This window comes from Lepisma saccharinum, chromosome 27, assembly GCF_977018435.1.
Source record: "Lepisma saccharinum chromosome 27, izLepSacc3.1, whole genome shotgun sequence".
Classification (NCBI taxonomy): Eukaryota; Metazoa; Arthropoda; class Insecta; order Zygentoma; family Lepismatidae; genus Lepisma; species Lepisma saccharinum.
Genome location: NC_139255.1, coordinates 53,194,890 through 53,212,866, shown reverse-complemented (window position 1 = coordinate 53,212,866; position 17,977 = coordinate 53,194,890). Strand labels below are relative to the sequence as shown.

General features: G+C 39.5%; 2 protein-coding genes across 2 annotated transcripts in view; one reads left to right on the top strand and one right to left on the bottom strand.

The window, feature by feature from the left end:
* LOC145980282 (dynein light chain roadblock-type 2-like) overlaps window positions 1–3,174 on the top strand; it is a 36,651-nt gene extending 33,477 nt beyond the window's left edge. The window contains exons 3-4 of the mRNA XM_083113292.1: window positions 1,507–1,674; window positions 2,971–3,174. Coding sequence (XP_082969418.1) covers window positions 1,507–1,674; window positions 2,971–3,014 — 212 coding nt within the window. The 3' untranslated portion in view covers window positions 3,015–3,174. The remainder of the gene's footprint in view (window positions 1–1,506; window positions 1,675–2,970) is intronic.
* Window positions 3,175–6,567: 3,393 nt separating this feature from the next.
* The window catches only part of LOC145980255 (uncharacterized), a 49,742-nt gene continuing 38,332 nt past the window's right edge, over window positions 6,568–17,977 (bottom strand). Inside the window, exons 8-11 of the mRNA XM_083113264.1 lie at window positions 16,822–17,137; window positions 14,920–15,204; window positions 12,226–12,921; window positions 6,568–7,944 (exon numbers count right to left, since the gene is read on the bottom strand). Coding sequence (XP_082969390.1) covers window positions 7,745–7,944; window positions 12,226–12,921; window positions 14,920–15,204; window positions 16,822–17,137 — 1,497 coding nt within the window. The 3' untranslated portion in view covers window positions 6,568–7,744. The remainder of the gene's footprint in view (window positions 7,945–12,225; window positions 12,922–14,919; window positions 15,205–16,821; window positions 17,138–17,977) is intronic.

Below are 17,977 nucleotides of genomic sequence, written 5' to 3'. Positions count from 1 at the left end.
TTATGTTCCTCTTTCAATGTAAGGGACCAAGTGTCATATCCATATAATACTACAGGCAAAATTACTGTTACCCCAAAACAGCACCCCCTAAAAAATGTCGCAAGGAACAACTAGTAGAACACAGTCTTGTTGTGCATAGTCAGTAGGGGGCCATTCCATGTTAACCACGGGCCTCAAAATACAGGTTGTTCCTAAAGTCACTACCTGTTTAACTTACCCTAACCTCAATGAAAATGTTGGCATTTAATACTTTGCTAGTGGATAGATACATTAATCCCAGAAAGTGGATAGATACGGGTCATCAAGAATAGAGGACTTCTTCCCATGTGCAGTCATTAAATGCAAGGTTAACGAACGTTGTGCCAGGTTCATAATGGGGGTACATGATCATATCAGGGCAACAGTAGACCCTCTGCCTATGCTTCATGCTGCTGTTCAACGATTGAGTGTGTTTTCACACGATCATGTGAACTTATATCAGTTGCCTTTGCACTATTAGACAAAGGGCATGTCAAAGTACACTTATTATTTACAATCATGGAATTCCTTTGTTGATAATAGTTGGTGACTTTACATTAAGGTGAGGTTCGTGGGGATCATAACGTCAAACGGAGGAATGGCAAAAATGACTGACTAATAAAAAAAAAGTATACGTACTCCCCCCCACCCTTCCCTCGAACATCCTGGACATGCCACTGATGGCAGACATGAGACTAACAAGGTAACCTTAGTTGATTGTTTAATAATATCATAACTAGGGCTCGGAAGTTGAGGAAAAATCCTTTTTTTTCCTAGTTTCCAAAGACAAAGCCCAACATAATATATGTTCATTTTGGGTCATTGTAGGCCAGAAAAAGGTGGGTTTTATTTGTTCTTTTTTACCCATTTGTTTAGGTCTTAACGGCTTTTATTTTTTTGCAACTTCACCTTCCTTCGACTACGTTGTTACTGCTCATTCTCAATTCGAATCCTCATCAGTTCATCACCTCTTAAACATCCCTTCTGTAGTAAGGCAATAATAATAAATATACGTATTTGAACCATCCCTTAAACGAGAGAAAAACATTTTTGGATGACTGAAGCAGGTACGGTACAAGGTCCTTTAACCGTAACTTGTCTGGAAGGTCGCGCTGTAAGTCAGTAAGTGGCAACTTTCTCTTGTTTTGAAGATTTCAGCACGGTGTATACGACCAGACAGCATGCGCCTGCAAAGATCTCAAGTCAGATAAGGAGGTGCCGTGCATATTCATTAAATATGTAATTAAAACTGAAGTTAATAATTCATTTGGATCACATTTATACGTCCTTTTTTTCGTTTTACGTCCTTTTTTTTACATTTTTAGGTCTATCTTTGGCAATTTATAGGTCTTCAACTTCCGAGCCCAAATCATAACGGTCACTTCAACACTGAGGCTATTTGCACCTTGTATGGAGAACATAAAGGCTTTTAACAATAACAAAAGTTATATTTTTCATTAATTTAACATGCAATTGTTTTTGTTTCAGGTACTCCACTTGAGACAACTATGGACAATACGCAGACAATGCAGCTTTCTACCATGATTGGCCACTTCACAAACAGAGCAAAAAGTGCAGTCCGTGATATTGACCCATCCGATGACCTCACATACCTTCGCATCAGTTCCAGGAATCAGGAGTTGATGGCAGCTATAGGTATAGCCAAATCAATATCTTTATAGTCAAGTATTGTCATGTGCATTGCACCACAGCATGAAGTTCATATTGGATAACTACTTATTTTCGATCTCAGCCATTGTGGTGGGGCGTGACCTGCACCACTCCCAGTCATCTTTACTCCTACAGCTGACCAAATTGGGAAGAACGCTGCAAAACTTGCCAACTAAAATGGAGAGTCGCTTGTCGCTTCTGCAGGGGCAGAATTACATTGTAAGCGGTTGATTGCATTACCCACTCTCCCACTTTTCGCTTATGGTTGAAAATTTTGTCGACAATTCCAGGGGTTTTCTTTTCTTGGGCGGCCACATTCACTTATGAAGGGACATCAAAGGAATTTGTATCCGAGATCACTCATTTGCCATTCCTTGTACTCTTTGAGAGTTTTGAGGTATTGCAAATGATCATTGTACAGCCAGGATTCACTTTCCGTTGTTATGTTCTCAGATAATCTAATCGGGACTGAACCTACAGTTTTAAGTAGGAACCACTGTGCAATGAACCCTCATCAGAAAGTCTTTGTTACAGAATCACCCTCAAATTCATATGGTTTACTTTTCTTTTTGCCAGACAAATCAACGGTGAACATCAAGATGCAAATCACGATGAAATATTTTTCACGATATTGTCAGGGAGTTTTCAGACTGAAGCTGAAGTGAGTGATATGTCGAGATGCACATGTTGCTTGGAAACGAACCCTCAATAATAAATGCAACCCTTCTCACCCAAGTGACTTGTAAAGTTGCATGTGTCGCTCACTGGGCCCCATTTTCTCAATGGCGTGCATAATGACACATAGGTCGGTTGTTCATGCATGAACAATGAAAGTTTATTTATTGACTGAAGGGGCCTTGTCATTTTGGTCCAAAAGCTCCCGCACACCTAAGTGACAAATGACAGAAGTACCTCCTCTGTAAAAAAAACATTCGCTATGCATGTGGGAACACCAAACCTAGACAGTTCGATACACAATATAGGGAAAATGGAACAGCCTGACAAGCAGGCGACAAGGTTCCCCCTGCATTCCATCCCACTTCAAGCATTGAGTACCAATATACAAAGCCCAGAGATTCTCCATTGGAAAAGCATTTATGCAAAATTTCACCATGATAGATACCATTAAATATGTCCATTTTGGATTTTCTTGATAAGAATAGCATCAAATTTTTAGGGCATATCGAAATATTATTGTGAAGCGAGGCCCAAGGCGTAAATGCCCCCTTGCCCCTTTGTTCTTGAGCTTATCGGCATTACAATTATTATTCTTTGTTTCAGATAAGGACTTTCTCATTCTTGTTCTTCAAAATAAACGTACCTAATTTGCCACCTATCAAGTCCGAAGTCAAAAGAAGAGCAATGCGTGATCAATAATATTTTTGTCATTTGAAATTAAGTAGTTATGTTACCAGCATGTGTATTTTTGGATATGTTCCTAAAATTTATGTATTTTAATGCAGCGATAGATATTACTGAAATATATATTTCATGTTTAACCATTTAAGTGTCTTATTGGATGTTTAGGAAAGTATGTAAATTTAGTATTCAATACAGCCTTGAATTAACAAGGTCTAGGTGAATATCTTTTTTCGGCTGTCTCCATACAACATGTAGTTGTCAATTTCTATTATGAGGGTGGAGGCTCCCTTACAGTACAAATCTCCAAGGAATATCCACAACATCCAGATCAGATCCATGGATATTCATTACAGGTCCATTGTATATTGTTTAGGATATCAGAAACTCACAAACAATTCTAGATATCCAATATATAGCCCAAGCATTTATAGAACTGGCTATAATAAATTCATCCAATTCTGGATATCCAATACATAGCTAGAAATTCTCAAAAACAAATAGGATGCGTTTCAGACATCAGAAAATGAATATGGTATTTCTGGTATGTAGGTATATTTCTTTCATCCTTTCTTTTGCAATTGAAACAATAATTGTTAGCATTAGAATTTATTTTCCTGTTATTTACCATTATTCGTGATTCAGACTTTTTTAAATCTTAAGAATCAGAAAATTTCGATTTACCCTAACTCGGTGCAACAATACAAAGGGGACTACAATTGAGTCAATACTCACTTATAGCATCACAAATCTCCAAGGAATATCCATAGGATATCTTCCTTGTCCAGATCAAATCCATGGATATTCAGTCCTGGATTGGGACATCCTATGGGATATTCCATTCTGGATATCCATGGGACCTCCAGCCCTGGAAAAAAACATTTAGACATCCATGGGATATATATGATCATGACCATTGACAAATATTTTGGTATCCGTGAAAAGGATAAAACTGCATTAGTGTTCATATAGAGCACATACATTGTTATCATCATCATTGTCAAGGTTAAATATATCTGAATGATGGGATGGACCTCTGTCTTTTGATTTGTTAACTCTGGAGCCTGGTGTTTTATTGGCCGATGTCGTGCTTTTACGGAGAAGTAGGTTCCAGGCAAGACTGAGCTGAAGTCCCGCATTCCTGTTCAGATTTCTGCTTTCCCAGGGAAATGGTTACAGCTTCCTATACTCTTCTGTCCCAGTAACTGGCACATTTTGCTATGATTTTGGTATCTGCAAATAAAATCCTGTGACCCTCAGTAATGTTGTGCTCTGCTAGTCCTGACTTTCTATCTCCATGGTAAACTTGATGTTTGAATGGTGGTCGTCAAGGAAAATGCTTGTCATCCACGCAGCCAAATGATGAATATGTCATCCACATATCTATACAAACAGGATGGTGGGCGTGGGGCAGCCTCTAGAGCTTCATGTTCAAAATGTTCCATGTACAAATTCGTGACGGCCGGTGAGGTTCGTTCATATTTCCTGTTGTATAAGAAATATGTGAAAGTGAGCATGTGGCCTAAGAGATCAACTATGGCTGGTGGACAGTGGCTTCCCAGAAGTTATTGGAACTTTGGGTGTCTTTCATCCAGCAGCGGCACAGGGATTAAACATCTAGGGATGCGGAATAAAATTTAGGGGATGCGATGTTAAAAATATACAGAACATCAAACGTGAATGCCTGCCGGATTTTTTTCTCCGAAGGGAGGGGGGTGGGTGCAGAGTAACATTTCATATCTTCCCAGGAATTTATATTTTACCTTTATTATTGTTGCTCTTGTTATAGAAATCATAAAATTGAATAGAAAATACTTTGACGTTCGTGCCAAGTTCAGGCTTGAGGCCACTATTTAAATAGGAACTGAGTTCACCTTGTATCCTTTCCATAAACACTTTAACATTTTGTCGATAAGCAGTTCTTTGTCTTTCTGTACTTTTTCACAATGCATGTACTTTTTTGCGATGCACAGATATCAGAGACCACTGCTGAGTGTTCAATTTGTGTGCGCTGGGTAAAAGAAAATCGCTATGCAACCTGAAGTTCTACTACTTGCAAATAAAATAACACCTACAAAAAATACGAAATCAGTTTCATGTAATTATCAGACTGCGCATAAGCAACAACAACAATGAAAGAACAACCAGGTTTATACAATTCGAGTTAAATAATTTCCCAGGCACAACCCGATGATCTACTGAAAGTAACTAAAATTTTTATTGCAGTGCAATTTTGAGAATAGAGGAAAAACAAGTAGGTGAAAAATAAATATTTTTTTTATCTATAATATCTATAATGCTAAAAAAATATTTTAAAACATGAAACAACTCACACTGAGCCGTAGGCAATTATCGAAAACACCACCGGAATAAACAAAAGTACAAACAATTCTAACCAGTAATGGTGATGAAAGAAATACAACAGGCACTTATATTTGTGTTGTTCGCTGCTACTACTGAAAAGTAAATGCTATTTTTCAGGACCAATGGATTGCTTCTTGTATACAATAATAGCGGTATCGGTTCAATACCTAACATTCTACGCTCAAAGTGATGTCATTGTTTTAATAGCATAATGTAAACATTTCATTAGGTTGAAAATAAGTTTTGAACAGGGGGTGCCGAAGAGGTTCAGAAGAAAATTAAGGGGTCCCCCTGGTGCCGGCCCTGCTGTCACAGAGACAGTGAACAGGGAAATTACATCAAAACTGACGAGGGTGTCATTTTTACCTTCAGTTTCTGGGCAAGTTCAGTTAAGTTCTTGTCTGACTAGAAATTTAAGCAGCAATGCAAGGCATTTGGCAGGGTGCAAAGTCTCGGGGGACCCCCACTCTTTGTAGTTTTGACAGGCCATACAATCTGCAAGGCTAGCTATCATGGGCTGTTAGGTGTTCCAAATATCTTCAGCCGGATTTCTTGAGAAAGCAGTTTGTTTTCTGCTGCACATGCAGTGAGGTCCCTAGATAGTTTGTACGCTTATCGCCCAGTTCTGTGATCCTTCCTGGTAGGCAGTAACACTGTCACATTCTCTTTGTCCACTGGTAGACTGTGTCTGAACGGAGTGAATTCAGGACTGTTTATTCCACCGAGACCCATTGTCAGAGCTACAGCCACTTCAGCAAGGTATCTTGACATCATCTTCTGATGTCACACATTTGTCCCCTGCTGTGAATAGTACCCTAAAAGAGCAAAATGTAACCTGCCTAACCTAATATGATGTTTAGTCCTACTATACGTATATGGATATTTAAGTAGGTTAGGTGTAGTGTTCCTATCATATATCAGCAACTTGCCTGTGCTTACAATAACAGAAAAAATTCTCTTCATGAGCTACTGTAGGTGTAAATTGAATGTACTGACTGAAGTAATTGCTTCTGCTCTTCCCAGGTGGCACCACTGTTGTTTTGTCCCCTCTCATCCAAAGATATGCAAGAATAAAGTCAACCTTTTTCGTTAGCATTTCTAAATATTTAGGAAATGCTTAAAACCATAATGAAGACACATGTTTTAATTGTACTTATTTCTATTCATTTATTCAGTATTTGGGAATGGAAGTTCGTCCCACAAAAACACACTTCTTGCTATGCTACATAAAAGTATAAATATTACAAAGATGATCCATGATACAAACATACAATATAGTACATACATTCTATTTCAGTGCTGAAATAGGGAAGTAACAGCCAGATAAAATATTTTATGTAGAAAATAAAACATAAATATTTACAAAGTTATTCGTAATAATCAGGCACTCAAAAGCCAGTCCATAATAGAAAGCTTCTTGGCCTTCGGCACAAAAGAGGTGGGGGATGGGGGAGGACAATTGGAGTCAAGAGGGATGGGTTATTAACCTATATTAAGCATGGAGCATTTGCCTATCAGTGACAGTTCACAAGATATATATATTTTTGGTTATGGCTGTCATAGGTTAAACTGTCACTTTGGAATAAACATTTGCCACTTCTTACGAAATGTTACCTTTTTTATGGAATGTCATAAAATATGTTACTATAAATACTAAAGCACTTTTTTCTTTTTTAATTCTCAAAAAAAAATTCATTAACAACTATGCACTTCAATACGGACCCACGTCATTCATCCTATCAGTCACAATACACCACGTGTGGTCAGAAAAGCAATCGGTTCATTGGAAGAAAACAGACTAGATTGGGACTATTTTCTTTATTCACTAGCTGCCGTGGAACAGCTGTATTTCCACCTGCACAGGCCTGCCTGTAGTAAGTCTATCATCTTCTATTTTCTTTAATATACTCCCATTATTATTATTTTTGGATGAATATCAGACCATGATAAACTATATTCCCTGAAGTATCCTCTTCGAGGATTAAACCAGTGTCCTTTAAAGTACTGTGCCAGCGAGTTATCACAGAACACAAACTGTTAATTTTATATATATCCTTCCTCTCATCATAGCACCAAGCAGGAACCACTTAAAAAAGGAAGTGGGAGGGTGGGGAAACTTTCACAGTCATGCATTGCTCTCTGGATCTGCATAAACTAGACTATTTTCTCCAACCACAACGTATCACAGCTTTTTTTGGTAATTCTTTGATTTGAAGTGTTAGGCATGATTCGCAGGCGTGACCCCCAATGCGACCGCTTATCCTGCTCGCTCTTTCTCCAACTGTAAGCAGTGCCAAGGCCGGTGGAGTTTCACACCTGGCTTGACGTCTAGCTACCTCAGCTTGCGTAGGCAGGTGTTCAAGTGGTCTAGAGTTTGCTGGACTTGATGCCGTTCGCAATCTAGCAACCTTTTGATCGCTAGAAGTTCGCTTAAGTGGCGGCCAAAGGTGTCGGCTTGCTGGCGCTTCTCCATCAGCTGTCTTTGCAGTCTTTGGCACTGTTCCTGCAGCACGTCTTTCTCCAAGCTTTTTTCTGAAAAACACAAGCAACGACTTTGGTATCATGTTACCAAAAATATGTAAGTAATTGTAACATTGATGTGTTACTTTGCTAAGTTCAGAAGTAACCAGTTTATTAACCACTACAAAAAAAATGGTGGTTTTATTTTTACTTAGGAATCACTAATGCCATTACTGACAATCATGTAAGCATACACATTGTCTTATTTCCCTATATTGCTAAACAATATATATATACAGGGTCTGTATAAAAAGTAATGAGACCAATTTTTATTTTGACGCTACTGTACGTCGAAGCGTGCTCGCTCCAGGTGGGTTCGATGGAGGGGAAGTAAGCTGCAAAACGCACCTAGCGTCAGTCGCCTACGAGCTTCCGTGCGGTTCGTATCATGGTTTAAGTGGACCCCTGTCTATAGCCTCGGTCGAAGCTTAAAAATGCAATGTGCCATCGAACAGCGCTATGCCATTAAATTCTGTGTGGGACTTTCAAAAGTACTGGCCAATTAGTTATAAAAAGTAACCCCCAACAGTGGTTGGATTGTGCTCGTGCAGTAGCTACATTGGGATTACCTTTACAGTAAATAATGATTGCTCCAAGAATAAGCAATCAAGCCCGATGTGAATCTCAATCTTTTAACATGAAAGGTTGTGCTTCTGAAATTCACACGGAGTTGTGCAAAATGAATGGGCTGACAGTAATAAGTGAAGGAAAAGTACGACAATGGTGTTGCGAATGTAGAGAAGGCCCTACAAATGTTCACAATGAAGAGAGGATTGGTAAGCCTAATGTTTACACTAATGGCATTATTTGAGTGTGTGAAAGCAATTAATGCTCTTGCCATGACATTTCAGACAACATTGTTTTTGAATTCTAAGTGACATAATTGGCTTCTGAAAATTATGTGCATGATGGATTCCCCCCAAAAACAGCTGCTCACAAAACTCAAAGAATCGCAGCAGCACATGTATATTTGAACCACTAATAGAGACCGGGGTGGGATTTCTTTTTCCCCACATCATGAATGGTGATGAAACATGATTTTTTACGTTAATGGCAAGTCAAAACAGTAAACCATGCAGTGGCATCATTACCATTTACCAAAGATGAAAAGTTGAAGCAAACTCAGTCTGTGCAAAAGATCATGGTAACCATGTTCAGGGACCAAAAAGATGTGCTTTTGGCGGATTCCATAGAGCTTAAAAATTTAGCAAATGAAAGCCTCCCCAGTGTGTTAACATCCTCCAGACAAAGAGTTTCCAGGCAGTACAAAAATAAATTAGCTTGAGAATTAATTGCCGTAGAGAGATATATGAGGTTTATTTTCTAATAAGGGTAGTTTTGCACTCATGTTGGCAACACTGCATGCTTGGCATTTTGCGCATGTGCGTTAGTTACGTGCCTTGCACGTAAACAGACACCATTTGCATGTTGTGAAACGCTTGGTGTGGTTGTGATGAACAATGGAAGTGGTGTTGGCAATTGAAAATCCCGCCGAGTGTGAGATACGATCGACCAGTGATCAGGTTTTTGACCACGAAAAATGTGAAAGCGGAAGACATTTATTGCCAGTTACGTAAGGTGTATGGTGAGAAGTCATTGTGCGAAAGTGGGTACGTCTGTTTAAGGCCGGTCGCACGAATGTTCGTGACGAACCATGATCAGGATGTCACACATCATTCCCCACAAAGGTGAAGTTCAAGCAAGCGACCTCCACCAAGAAACTCATGCTCATCGTCTTCTGGGTTCGGGGTGCTACTGATTGAGTTTCTTTCGAATGGACAAACAGTTAATGCAGCCGTGTATTGCAACACACTCAAGAAACTTTGCCAAGCAATAGAGAATAAACGACGAGGAATGCTGTCTTCCGGTATCATGTTGCTACACGACAACGCATGGCCACACACTGCAGCTGCCACACAGTCGCTCATTGACTCATTTGGCTGGGAGCAAATGGACCACCCTCCATACAGTCTAGAGCTCGCCCCTAGCGATCATCCATTCCTCCACTTGAAGACTTTCCTCGCTGGGAAGCAATTCAACAGCGCCGACAAAGCCAAACAGACCATGACGGATTGGTTGTCTGACCTGGCGGCAGATTTCTTTGATGAGGGTCTACAAAAGCTCATCTACCGCTACGAGAAGTGTCTCAACAACTATGGGAACTACGTTGAGAAGTAGCTGAATGTACGTATGAAGAGCCACAGAGGTAATTAAATTTCCACCTTTGCATGTTTTAGTTTTATTTCAAAACGGCCGCCAATTAGAAAATAAACCTCGTATATATATTTATTTTCCTGGAATGACAGGGCTTTTAGTAGAAATGAAATGCATACATTCTACCTCACAATATCGAAACTTAAAAGAAGAAGAAAATAGAATTTTCTTAAAAATTTGGTAATTAGCATATCCCTGTGGCCACAACAATAGACCAAAGTAAACGAACAAATGTAGTATGTAGCAGTGGAACATTCCTACAACCCCGCAAAGTTACTTAGCTTTTCTGCAACTTTTGGCTAATCACGAAGATGAGAATGAGTGATATGATTCACAAGGAATACCCAAGCCCAGACCGAGATTCGAACCTGGGACCCCTGGCATTGTAGTATGCTGTTTAACCAGTTTGCCATGGAGGATGGTGCAAAGTTGCATTGAAAATAGGCTGCTACTTCTTGGGGAAAAAATAATAATTTATAAACAAAGTACTGTTGCCAGCTTACGTATGCCCAGCATCAGGCAAGTTCCACATTGTAAGTATGAGGGCCATACCAAAAGTAATGAAAAAGTGGTCATAACCCCTTTATTAACTGATGTAGATCGTTCAAATTGCACGTGTCATTGGAGTGACTCTTCCTCTATGCAGGTGTTTCAGAATCTTTGTCTGCCTTGCAAGTGAAGGATGGATTCCAAGCAGAAGCAATGTGCTCTCATCGAGTTCTTGAGGAAGGAGGGGTGCAGGTTGTCCGACATCCACAGAAGACTACATAATGTGTACGGAGATGACATCATTGACAAGAGCAATGTGCACAGGTGGATGATGAAGTTTAGAGAAGGAGAAACGAGCATTGGAGACAAACCGCGCAGTAGGAGACCATCAACTGCGACCACTGACACGAATCGTCAGCGAGTGGATGAGTTGATTCGCGCAGACAGACATCCTTTTTCCTTGATTTCCTGGAACGCGGCCGTACCATCAACAGCGAGCGGTACATTGAGACCCTCCATAAGCTTAGAGAAGCCATTAGGAGGAAGAGACCGCACAAGAATCTGAGAGCAATCCACATTCACCATGACAATGTGTGACCACACTCTTAGGAAACAAATCAGGTGATCAGTAAATTGAGCTGGTTCATGGTCCCCAATCTGCAAATGAATCACTTTAAATGGAGGCTATGTTGAGTAGCTGGTTTGTATGGAGGAAGAGTCACTCAAACTACATGTGCATAAAGAGGTTATGAACACTTTTTCATTACTTTCGGTACGACCCTCGTACTGTCTTTATACCTTTTAGTGTTTATAACAGGGTGGTCACTCTAGGACCATGATAAAATTCAAGTATAATTCCCGGTTTTCAAGGTGAACTTTCCAAAAATTCAAGGATACAAACAGATGTGTTCTCTATTTCAAACTTAGGTATTACCACCTCTCAACATCCACACACATATACACACACAAATCTATTAACAATGTAAAGATCTGTGCGATTCCAATGTATCCAAAAATTCCAATTCTATTAAATTAAACAGTATAGCCCTAATATTTAAATTAAGGTGCAGAGTTTACAGTTGTCATCTCACATACTCACGACTCTAAATACATTTACAAACACAAGTCACAAATGTTACAGTATATAGTAATCAACGAAAATTGTTAATTCAATAAGAATTTCAAATTTACCTAATCAACTTATCTAGCAATAATCTTCCGTCTGTCAGATGGAACGTTCTACAAAGGACACTAACAAAGAAAACGGATTGAGAGAATTCTGTTTCATTTTCCACGCAGCTTTCTTTTCTTTTCCTTCCTCGATAAAAATAAAGGCTAAACTGTGTAAAACTTAGCTCAGGGCATTAATACATATGTATAAATTCAATGGAATGTGGATTAACAAAAGTTGCAATTTTTCACGTCTACGAAGAAAAATTCAAGCAGAATTCGCGCATAATTCCCGGTGAGCAGCTACCCTGTTATAATTGTATACCTTATTCTTGTTTGAAACTTGAAGATGATGGGACATTCTGCATTTCTTTGGAATACTCTTCAAAAATGAACCATATGTAATGTTTGAATATATACCTTGAGTGTAGCTCTGGTAAGCTTCCATGATTTCTTCTATGCCAGGCCACTTGAATGGTCCTGGCGGACTGGCCCTACTGCTGCTACCTGGTAGCCTGCTTTCATCATCACAAGCTGCCAGCTGAGGCCTTAGACTTGGTGACGACGGACGGCGGAGCTTCTCCGGCAAACTGCTACCCAACACGCTCAGTCCAGCTTCCATGGCCATCTTCTTCACGCCGTTCTGAAGCGGTGACGGAGACGGCGCCGGTGCAGGCGACATAGGGCAAGGCGTCGACACTGTGACCTTCGGCACGGACACGCCCATGATGGGAACGGACACTGGCAACGGGACGGACATGGCAACCGACACTCCCACACCGTGGTTGTTCAGGTGCAGACCAGGATGGGTCCCGTTCTGAGGGAACAGAACTTTGTCCGTCACGTCCAAGGAACTCGCCACCACCGTCCTGCTGTTCTTCTCCAAGTGGTTTTCCCTGTTGATGAACTGAATGTAATTATCCCTGTCACCGTGCCAACCTGGATTTGAACCCGATGACTGCAAGGAACCGTCCCACAAACGTTTTGAGCCACGCGTTTCACTTTTCACACTTGGTTGCCCCTTCTCGCTCACTTTGTTGCAGTACAGCACAACTGAATTCACACTGTTTCTTCGTACACGTTCCGCCACAACAGTCTTCCAGATTATCTCCAGTTCTGAAAAAGAAAAATTTGTACAGTGTAGGAGAAATATACTGTCAACAACTTTTTAATATTTAGTACAAGGCTCAATTTCATATTCTGACCTTTTTATTCTGTTAATGTTCATATCATGGGCTGCACTTCACTATTTACATGCGACGTGGTAATGTACTGATTTGAGGAACCAGATATGAAATTGGCACATCAAAATTTCAACAAACAGCAAACATTCAAATGACAAAACTAGCGAAAAAAAAAGCATATTTCTGCACCTTTATGATTGCAAAACACAAGAAAAGTAATACAAACAGAATTTATTCCAAATATTCCCACTTGAAAGCCGAACTTTTCTATTTACCATGACTAGACTGAATATTGTCCCTCACCATGGCCGTGCAGTCCACGGTGTCACGCTTTGGTCTCCAGTTATGGGATGCCTGGGGGAAGCATAACTTTTCTCCTGAGATTTTGGCCTGTGTATGGGACCGGTGACCACCAACCATCGTGAGGAAATTGGGGAGCTACGAATGAGTAGCGTAACTCAGTCATGGAAACCTACAACGACTGGGGATTCATCGTGCTGACCACATGTCACCCCATAACTGGGGTGGTGGGAGTGATGCCGGCAGTCGGAAGGTAGGTGCTGGCCCTTACACGGGTTATTAATTTTTTATAGACCGAATATATGTGCAAAAGTGTTTTTATTGAAAAATAATTGGTTTCTTGTGTTCATATTCATGTTGCATATGTCTGGCAATTTTTACCATAAATATTTTATTTTATTGTGATGGCTTTTTACTGTAGAGTGAGAATTATTTTTATAAAAATGGTAGTAGTTGGAGAGAAAAATGAAAATATTTTCTCATCTGAAATGGACGAGAGGAATACTCAAAAAGAGACTGAAGATGTGATAATGTCAGTGTTGGTTTGGAGGTGTACACTGGGATGTACTAGTATTTCTCAGCAAGGAGCTTGTTTGGAATTTAGTTCCATTTCTTGGAGCTCTCATTGGGACAAACCAAGAGATAAAAATAATTATAGACATAAGCAAGTAACTAACTTTTCCCACAAAACATACTTGTAGAAGTTCTATTAATTTCGGTGGCCTTAGCCACCATCCGGATACCAATTCGGTAGCCAATTTGGGTGGTATCCAGATGGTGGCAGAGGCCACCAAAATTAATAGAACTTCTACAAGTATGTTTTGTGGAAAAAAGTTAGTTACTCTCTTATGTCTAATTATTATCAACCCAGTCTTTTATTTCCCAAATATGAATAAGAGATAAACTTATGGTAATACTTATGTGGCCACTCTACCACTCAGAAACAGTATACAGGGTTAGCCTAAAGGAAATAGACACTTTCAAAGTTTTACAGAAGGAAGAGTTTTAATAATATGGCTGAAATATTTACATGGTTTGAAGAGTACGTCCTGAAGTTAACAGTGGTAAGTTACAAGTGTTCTGTGTGACCCTTTTGTAACACGACAATTATCAATGCGATATTCCAGTTCTCCCTAAACACAACTTTTCCCCTTGCACAGACAACCAGTTTCCTTAAATTTCTAGCTCCAATCATAGATTGATTGCCTTGTGGGTGTTTTAAAACGACACTGCACAATAGTAACAGAATTTGTTTTTGCAAATTCAATCACGCAGAAACCCTTCTCCACCTGGCCAGCGGCCATACTGCTCGACATACGTCAAAGGTGCTCATGCAATGCTGACGTCACGAAGACTAAAGAAACGTGGAGGTCGTAAACTTGAAGACTTTCTCTATACAACAGTACTAAATGCTTTCTGATGTAACAAACAAATTTCAATTTATAAAGCATTTAAACTGTCTATTTCTTCTAGGCTAACCCTGTATATTTTAAGAATAGACATTTTTCGTGAGAAAAGCAAAATTTGATGCCAATATACAGTAAGCTACTGGTAACAATTATTTAAAGTAACTGGGTAAAATTTTACATCATTTACATGGCAATAAAAATTAAAGGAACAAATGGCTTACCTTCTCTCTTGCTTTTTGAAACCACTTCGAGCTCCAAAGTCTTGAGAAACATCACTTTGGTTTGATAATCTGTGCAGTGGCTTAGGGAGTCGGGACTCTCTCGAGGATGTGGAAGAATCCGATCTGGTGAAGAACGGTGCTTCCTGAGTTCCATATCTCTGCGTTTTATTATGCCATCTATTGTCTCAGCATCTAGGCAAGGTGCTCCTAGACACGGGTCCGCTAGGAGGGGACTCCTTTCTAGATGGCGAGCAAACCTTCTCTCGCACTTCGCCAATTCCAAATCTGAAATAGGAAAGGTTGATGCATGAGATGCAAGATGAACGCAATATTAACTGTGGCCATTATTCTACTACTTACACCTATTCTAACACATGTTTCAAGAGAGCCAACCCCTCTTCTCTCGTCTTCAGGTGAGAATTTCTTACGTGACCCTATCTGGTGCACTAATCAAGTACTCCACTAAGCAATAAGAAATTATTAGGATGAACATGCTGAACTGGAAGAATTGCATAACAAGTGTTAAGTATATGTAGTGACATGAACATAACAAATATTAACAAATTAAAATGATATTAAAAAGGAAATTAAAAATATACTTAATTCAGGTAATTTACTTTTCTGTCGATAAACTTTTATTCTTTTGTTTAATATCAAAGAATCAAAAGATTAAAATGTACAAAACTACACGTGCCAGTAGTTCCGGATGGATGTGAAAAATGGACCATTAGACTGAAAGAGCAACAGAATTTATGAGACAGTTTTTGAAAATTTAATCCTATGAAATATAATAAGGTAAATTTGCTCGTGCATATAGCACCATGGCATGAAGACACATTTACAAGATGTGGGGGTATGGCCTACATATTCTAGATCTACAATATACAAAGGCTGTCGCAGAGAAGGTGAGACAGATTTTATCCTGGCTTGGCAACACTGCCTATGGTTTCGGCAGTAGTCACATCGTGTAGGATGACTCATTCTGTTTCCGTAGCAAGTTGTCACAAGTTGCGAAACCATGTTAGTGAGCAGCTGTGTTGATTTACGTGGAACGTGTTTCGTTTACTCCTCCAGGTTTTCGTGTATAACATTGTTTTTCGCGATGAGTATTCAAGATGAACAGCGACTCCTTCATATTGCACCACGATAACGCATGCCTACATGCCGCGTGGGCTTTTCAGGATTACGCGAAGAAGAGAAAACTAGAAATTTTCCTGCATCCAGCATACAGCCTGGACCTTGCACCCTGAGATTTTTTGGCTATTTCCACTTTTAAAGGCTGCTTTACGTGGTCGTCATTTCATGACGAACAAAGAAGTGATCACCAAAGCACAAGTTTTTTTCAGTTCACTACCTGACAACGAATTTTGAAAGACATTCACAAAGTGGCAGGAGGATATGGACACTTGTTTAGCTGTCAATGGTGCCTATTTTGAAAAAGATGTACGTCTACTCGATATCGCTGATTATTGAATAAAAATTTTGTGGTTTGTAATTTTTGGTTTCATTTTAATGATTCTTGGAGGGGTCCATGTACATGCTTGTCTTTTAACTGCTACGCAGTCACGACTTTTTGACCTATTGCGGTCATTTTGGTCTCAATCGGCAGCTAATGAACCAAATTTTCACCCTAGTACATTTGCTAGCCAATGCAGGTCACTGTTTTCCTATACAGGAATTAGTCTCACCTTCTCTGCGAAAGCTAATATATATTGCCAAATATTGTGATGATTTATCGCTAACATGATATATATTGCTACATCATGATGATATATATATCTCCCAAATATCGTGATGATATATTGATGACATGATATATATATATCTCCAAAATATCGTGACGATATATCATGTAGTTGATACCACCTGGATGATATATTGCCAACACTAAAAACAACTTACCGTTCCTTTTCGCCAAAGTCGTAAGGCCAAATATGTTGAGAAAAGAGAGTTTTTGCGGGGATGCATCCAGCTTTGCAGGTGGTCCCTTCAACACAAGAAGAACTTGCTTCTGCACATTGTTGTTGTTCCCGCACCACTCCCCGTCCGAGTCCCACTCCAGCTCCGACTCGGAACCAGATGCTGGTCCAGTTCCGTTCGTGCTGCAGCTGTTGGTCCTCTTGTTCTCGCTGATGTGGCACTTTCTCCTGTCCCTCCGACGCCTCTCAAGCAAGTCCAGCTTGCTCGTCAGTGGTGTGGTCTGCTCCAGCTCGCCATCCTAAAAAATGCCACAATGGTCTTTCTGTTATTCAAAATGCAGTAAACAGATTTACTTTAGAAGATATTTCTGCATATACATCAGTAGTGTATTTTGCACAGTTGACCTGATTTACCACAACAATTCCTATTCATTGTGTATATTTAATATACACCCCATCTAGATTCATTAGATATAATCGAAATAAAATACCAATGTATGCATGCAAGTAAACAAAACCAGAATTATAAATAAATGAAACAACGTTATGTGTTTGTTTTACAGAAACTATGTATGATAGAATGTGTTAAGCATCACGTATGGACACGAAAACTCTAAATGTACTTGATGCATTCTGGAGCATACGACAAAACAAATGTGTTTATGAAAATTAAAATTTGTTTTCATTATCATACAGAAACATTTAATGCAAAAATATTCCAAATTACAACGAATAAATACAAGAACAAAATATAATTACTGGAAGATAAGACTTATCCTTGTTGTACTTTCTCATTGTCGATAACAGAAGTTGTCAAAGAAACTAGTAGGAAGGCCAACACAAAGATGGAGAGATAATATAGAGATGGACCTGAAGTAAATCTGTAGGGATGGAAATAAATATATAGATCTTGCTCAGGATAGGGACAGATGGAAGGCCTGTGTTGATGCAGCCAAAATCTTTCGGGTTTAACAATGCTGGAGAGCTAGTTAGAAGTTATAACAATTTTTTCACTTCTCAATGCTTATAGAACACGTCTTGCAGTTGCAGTCGCAGGAAGTGAAATCGTGGGAGCAATTTTAATGTGACTCTTATTATGCTGTTTTTGTGTTTGAACAAGTAAGGTTATTTCCCTCAGC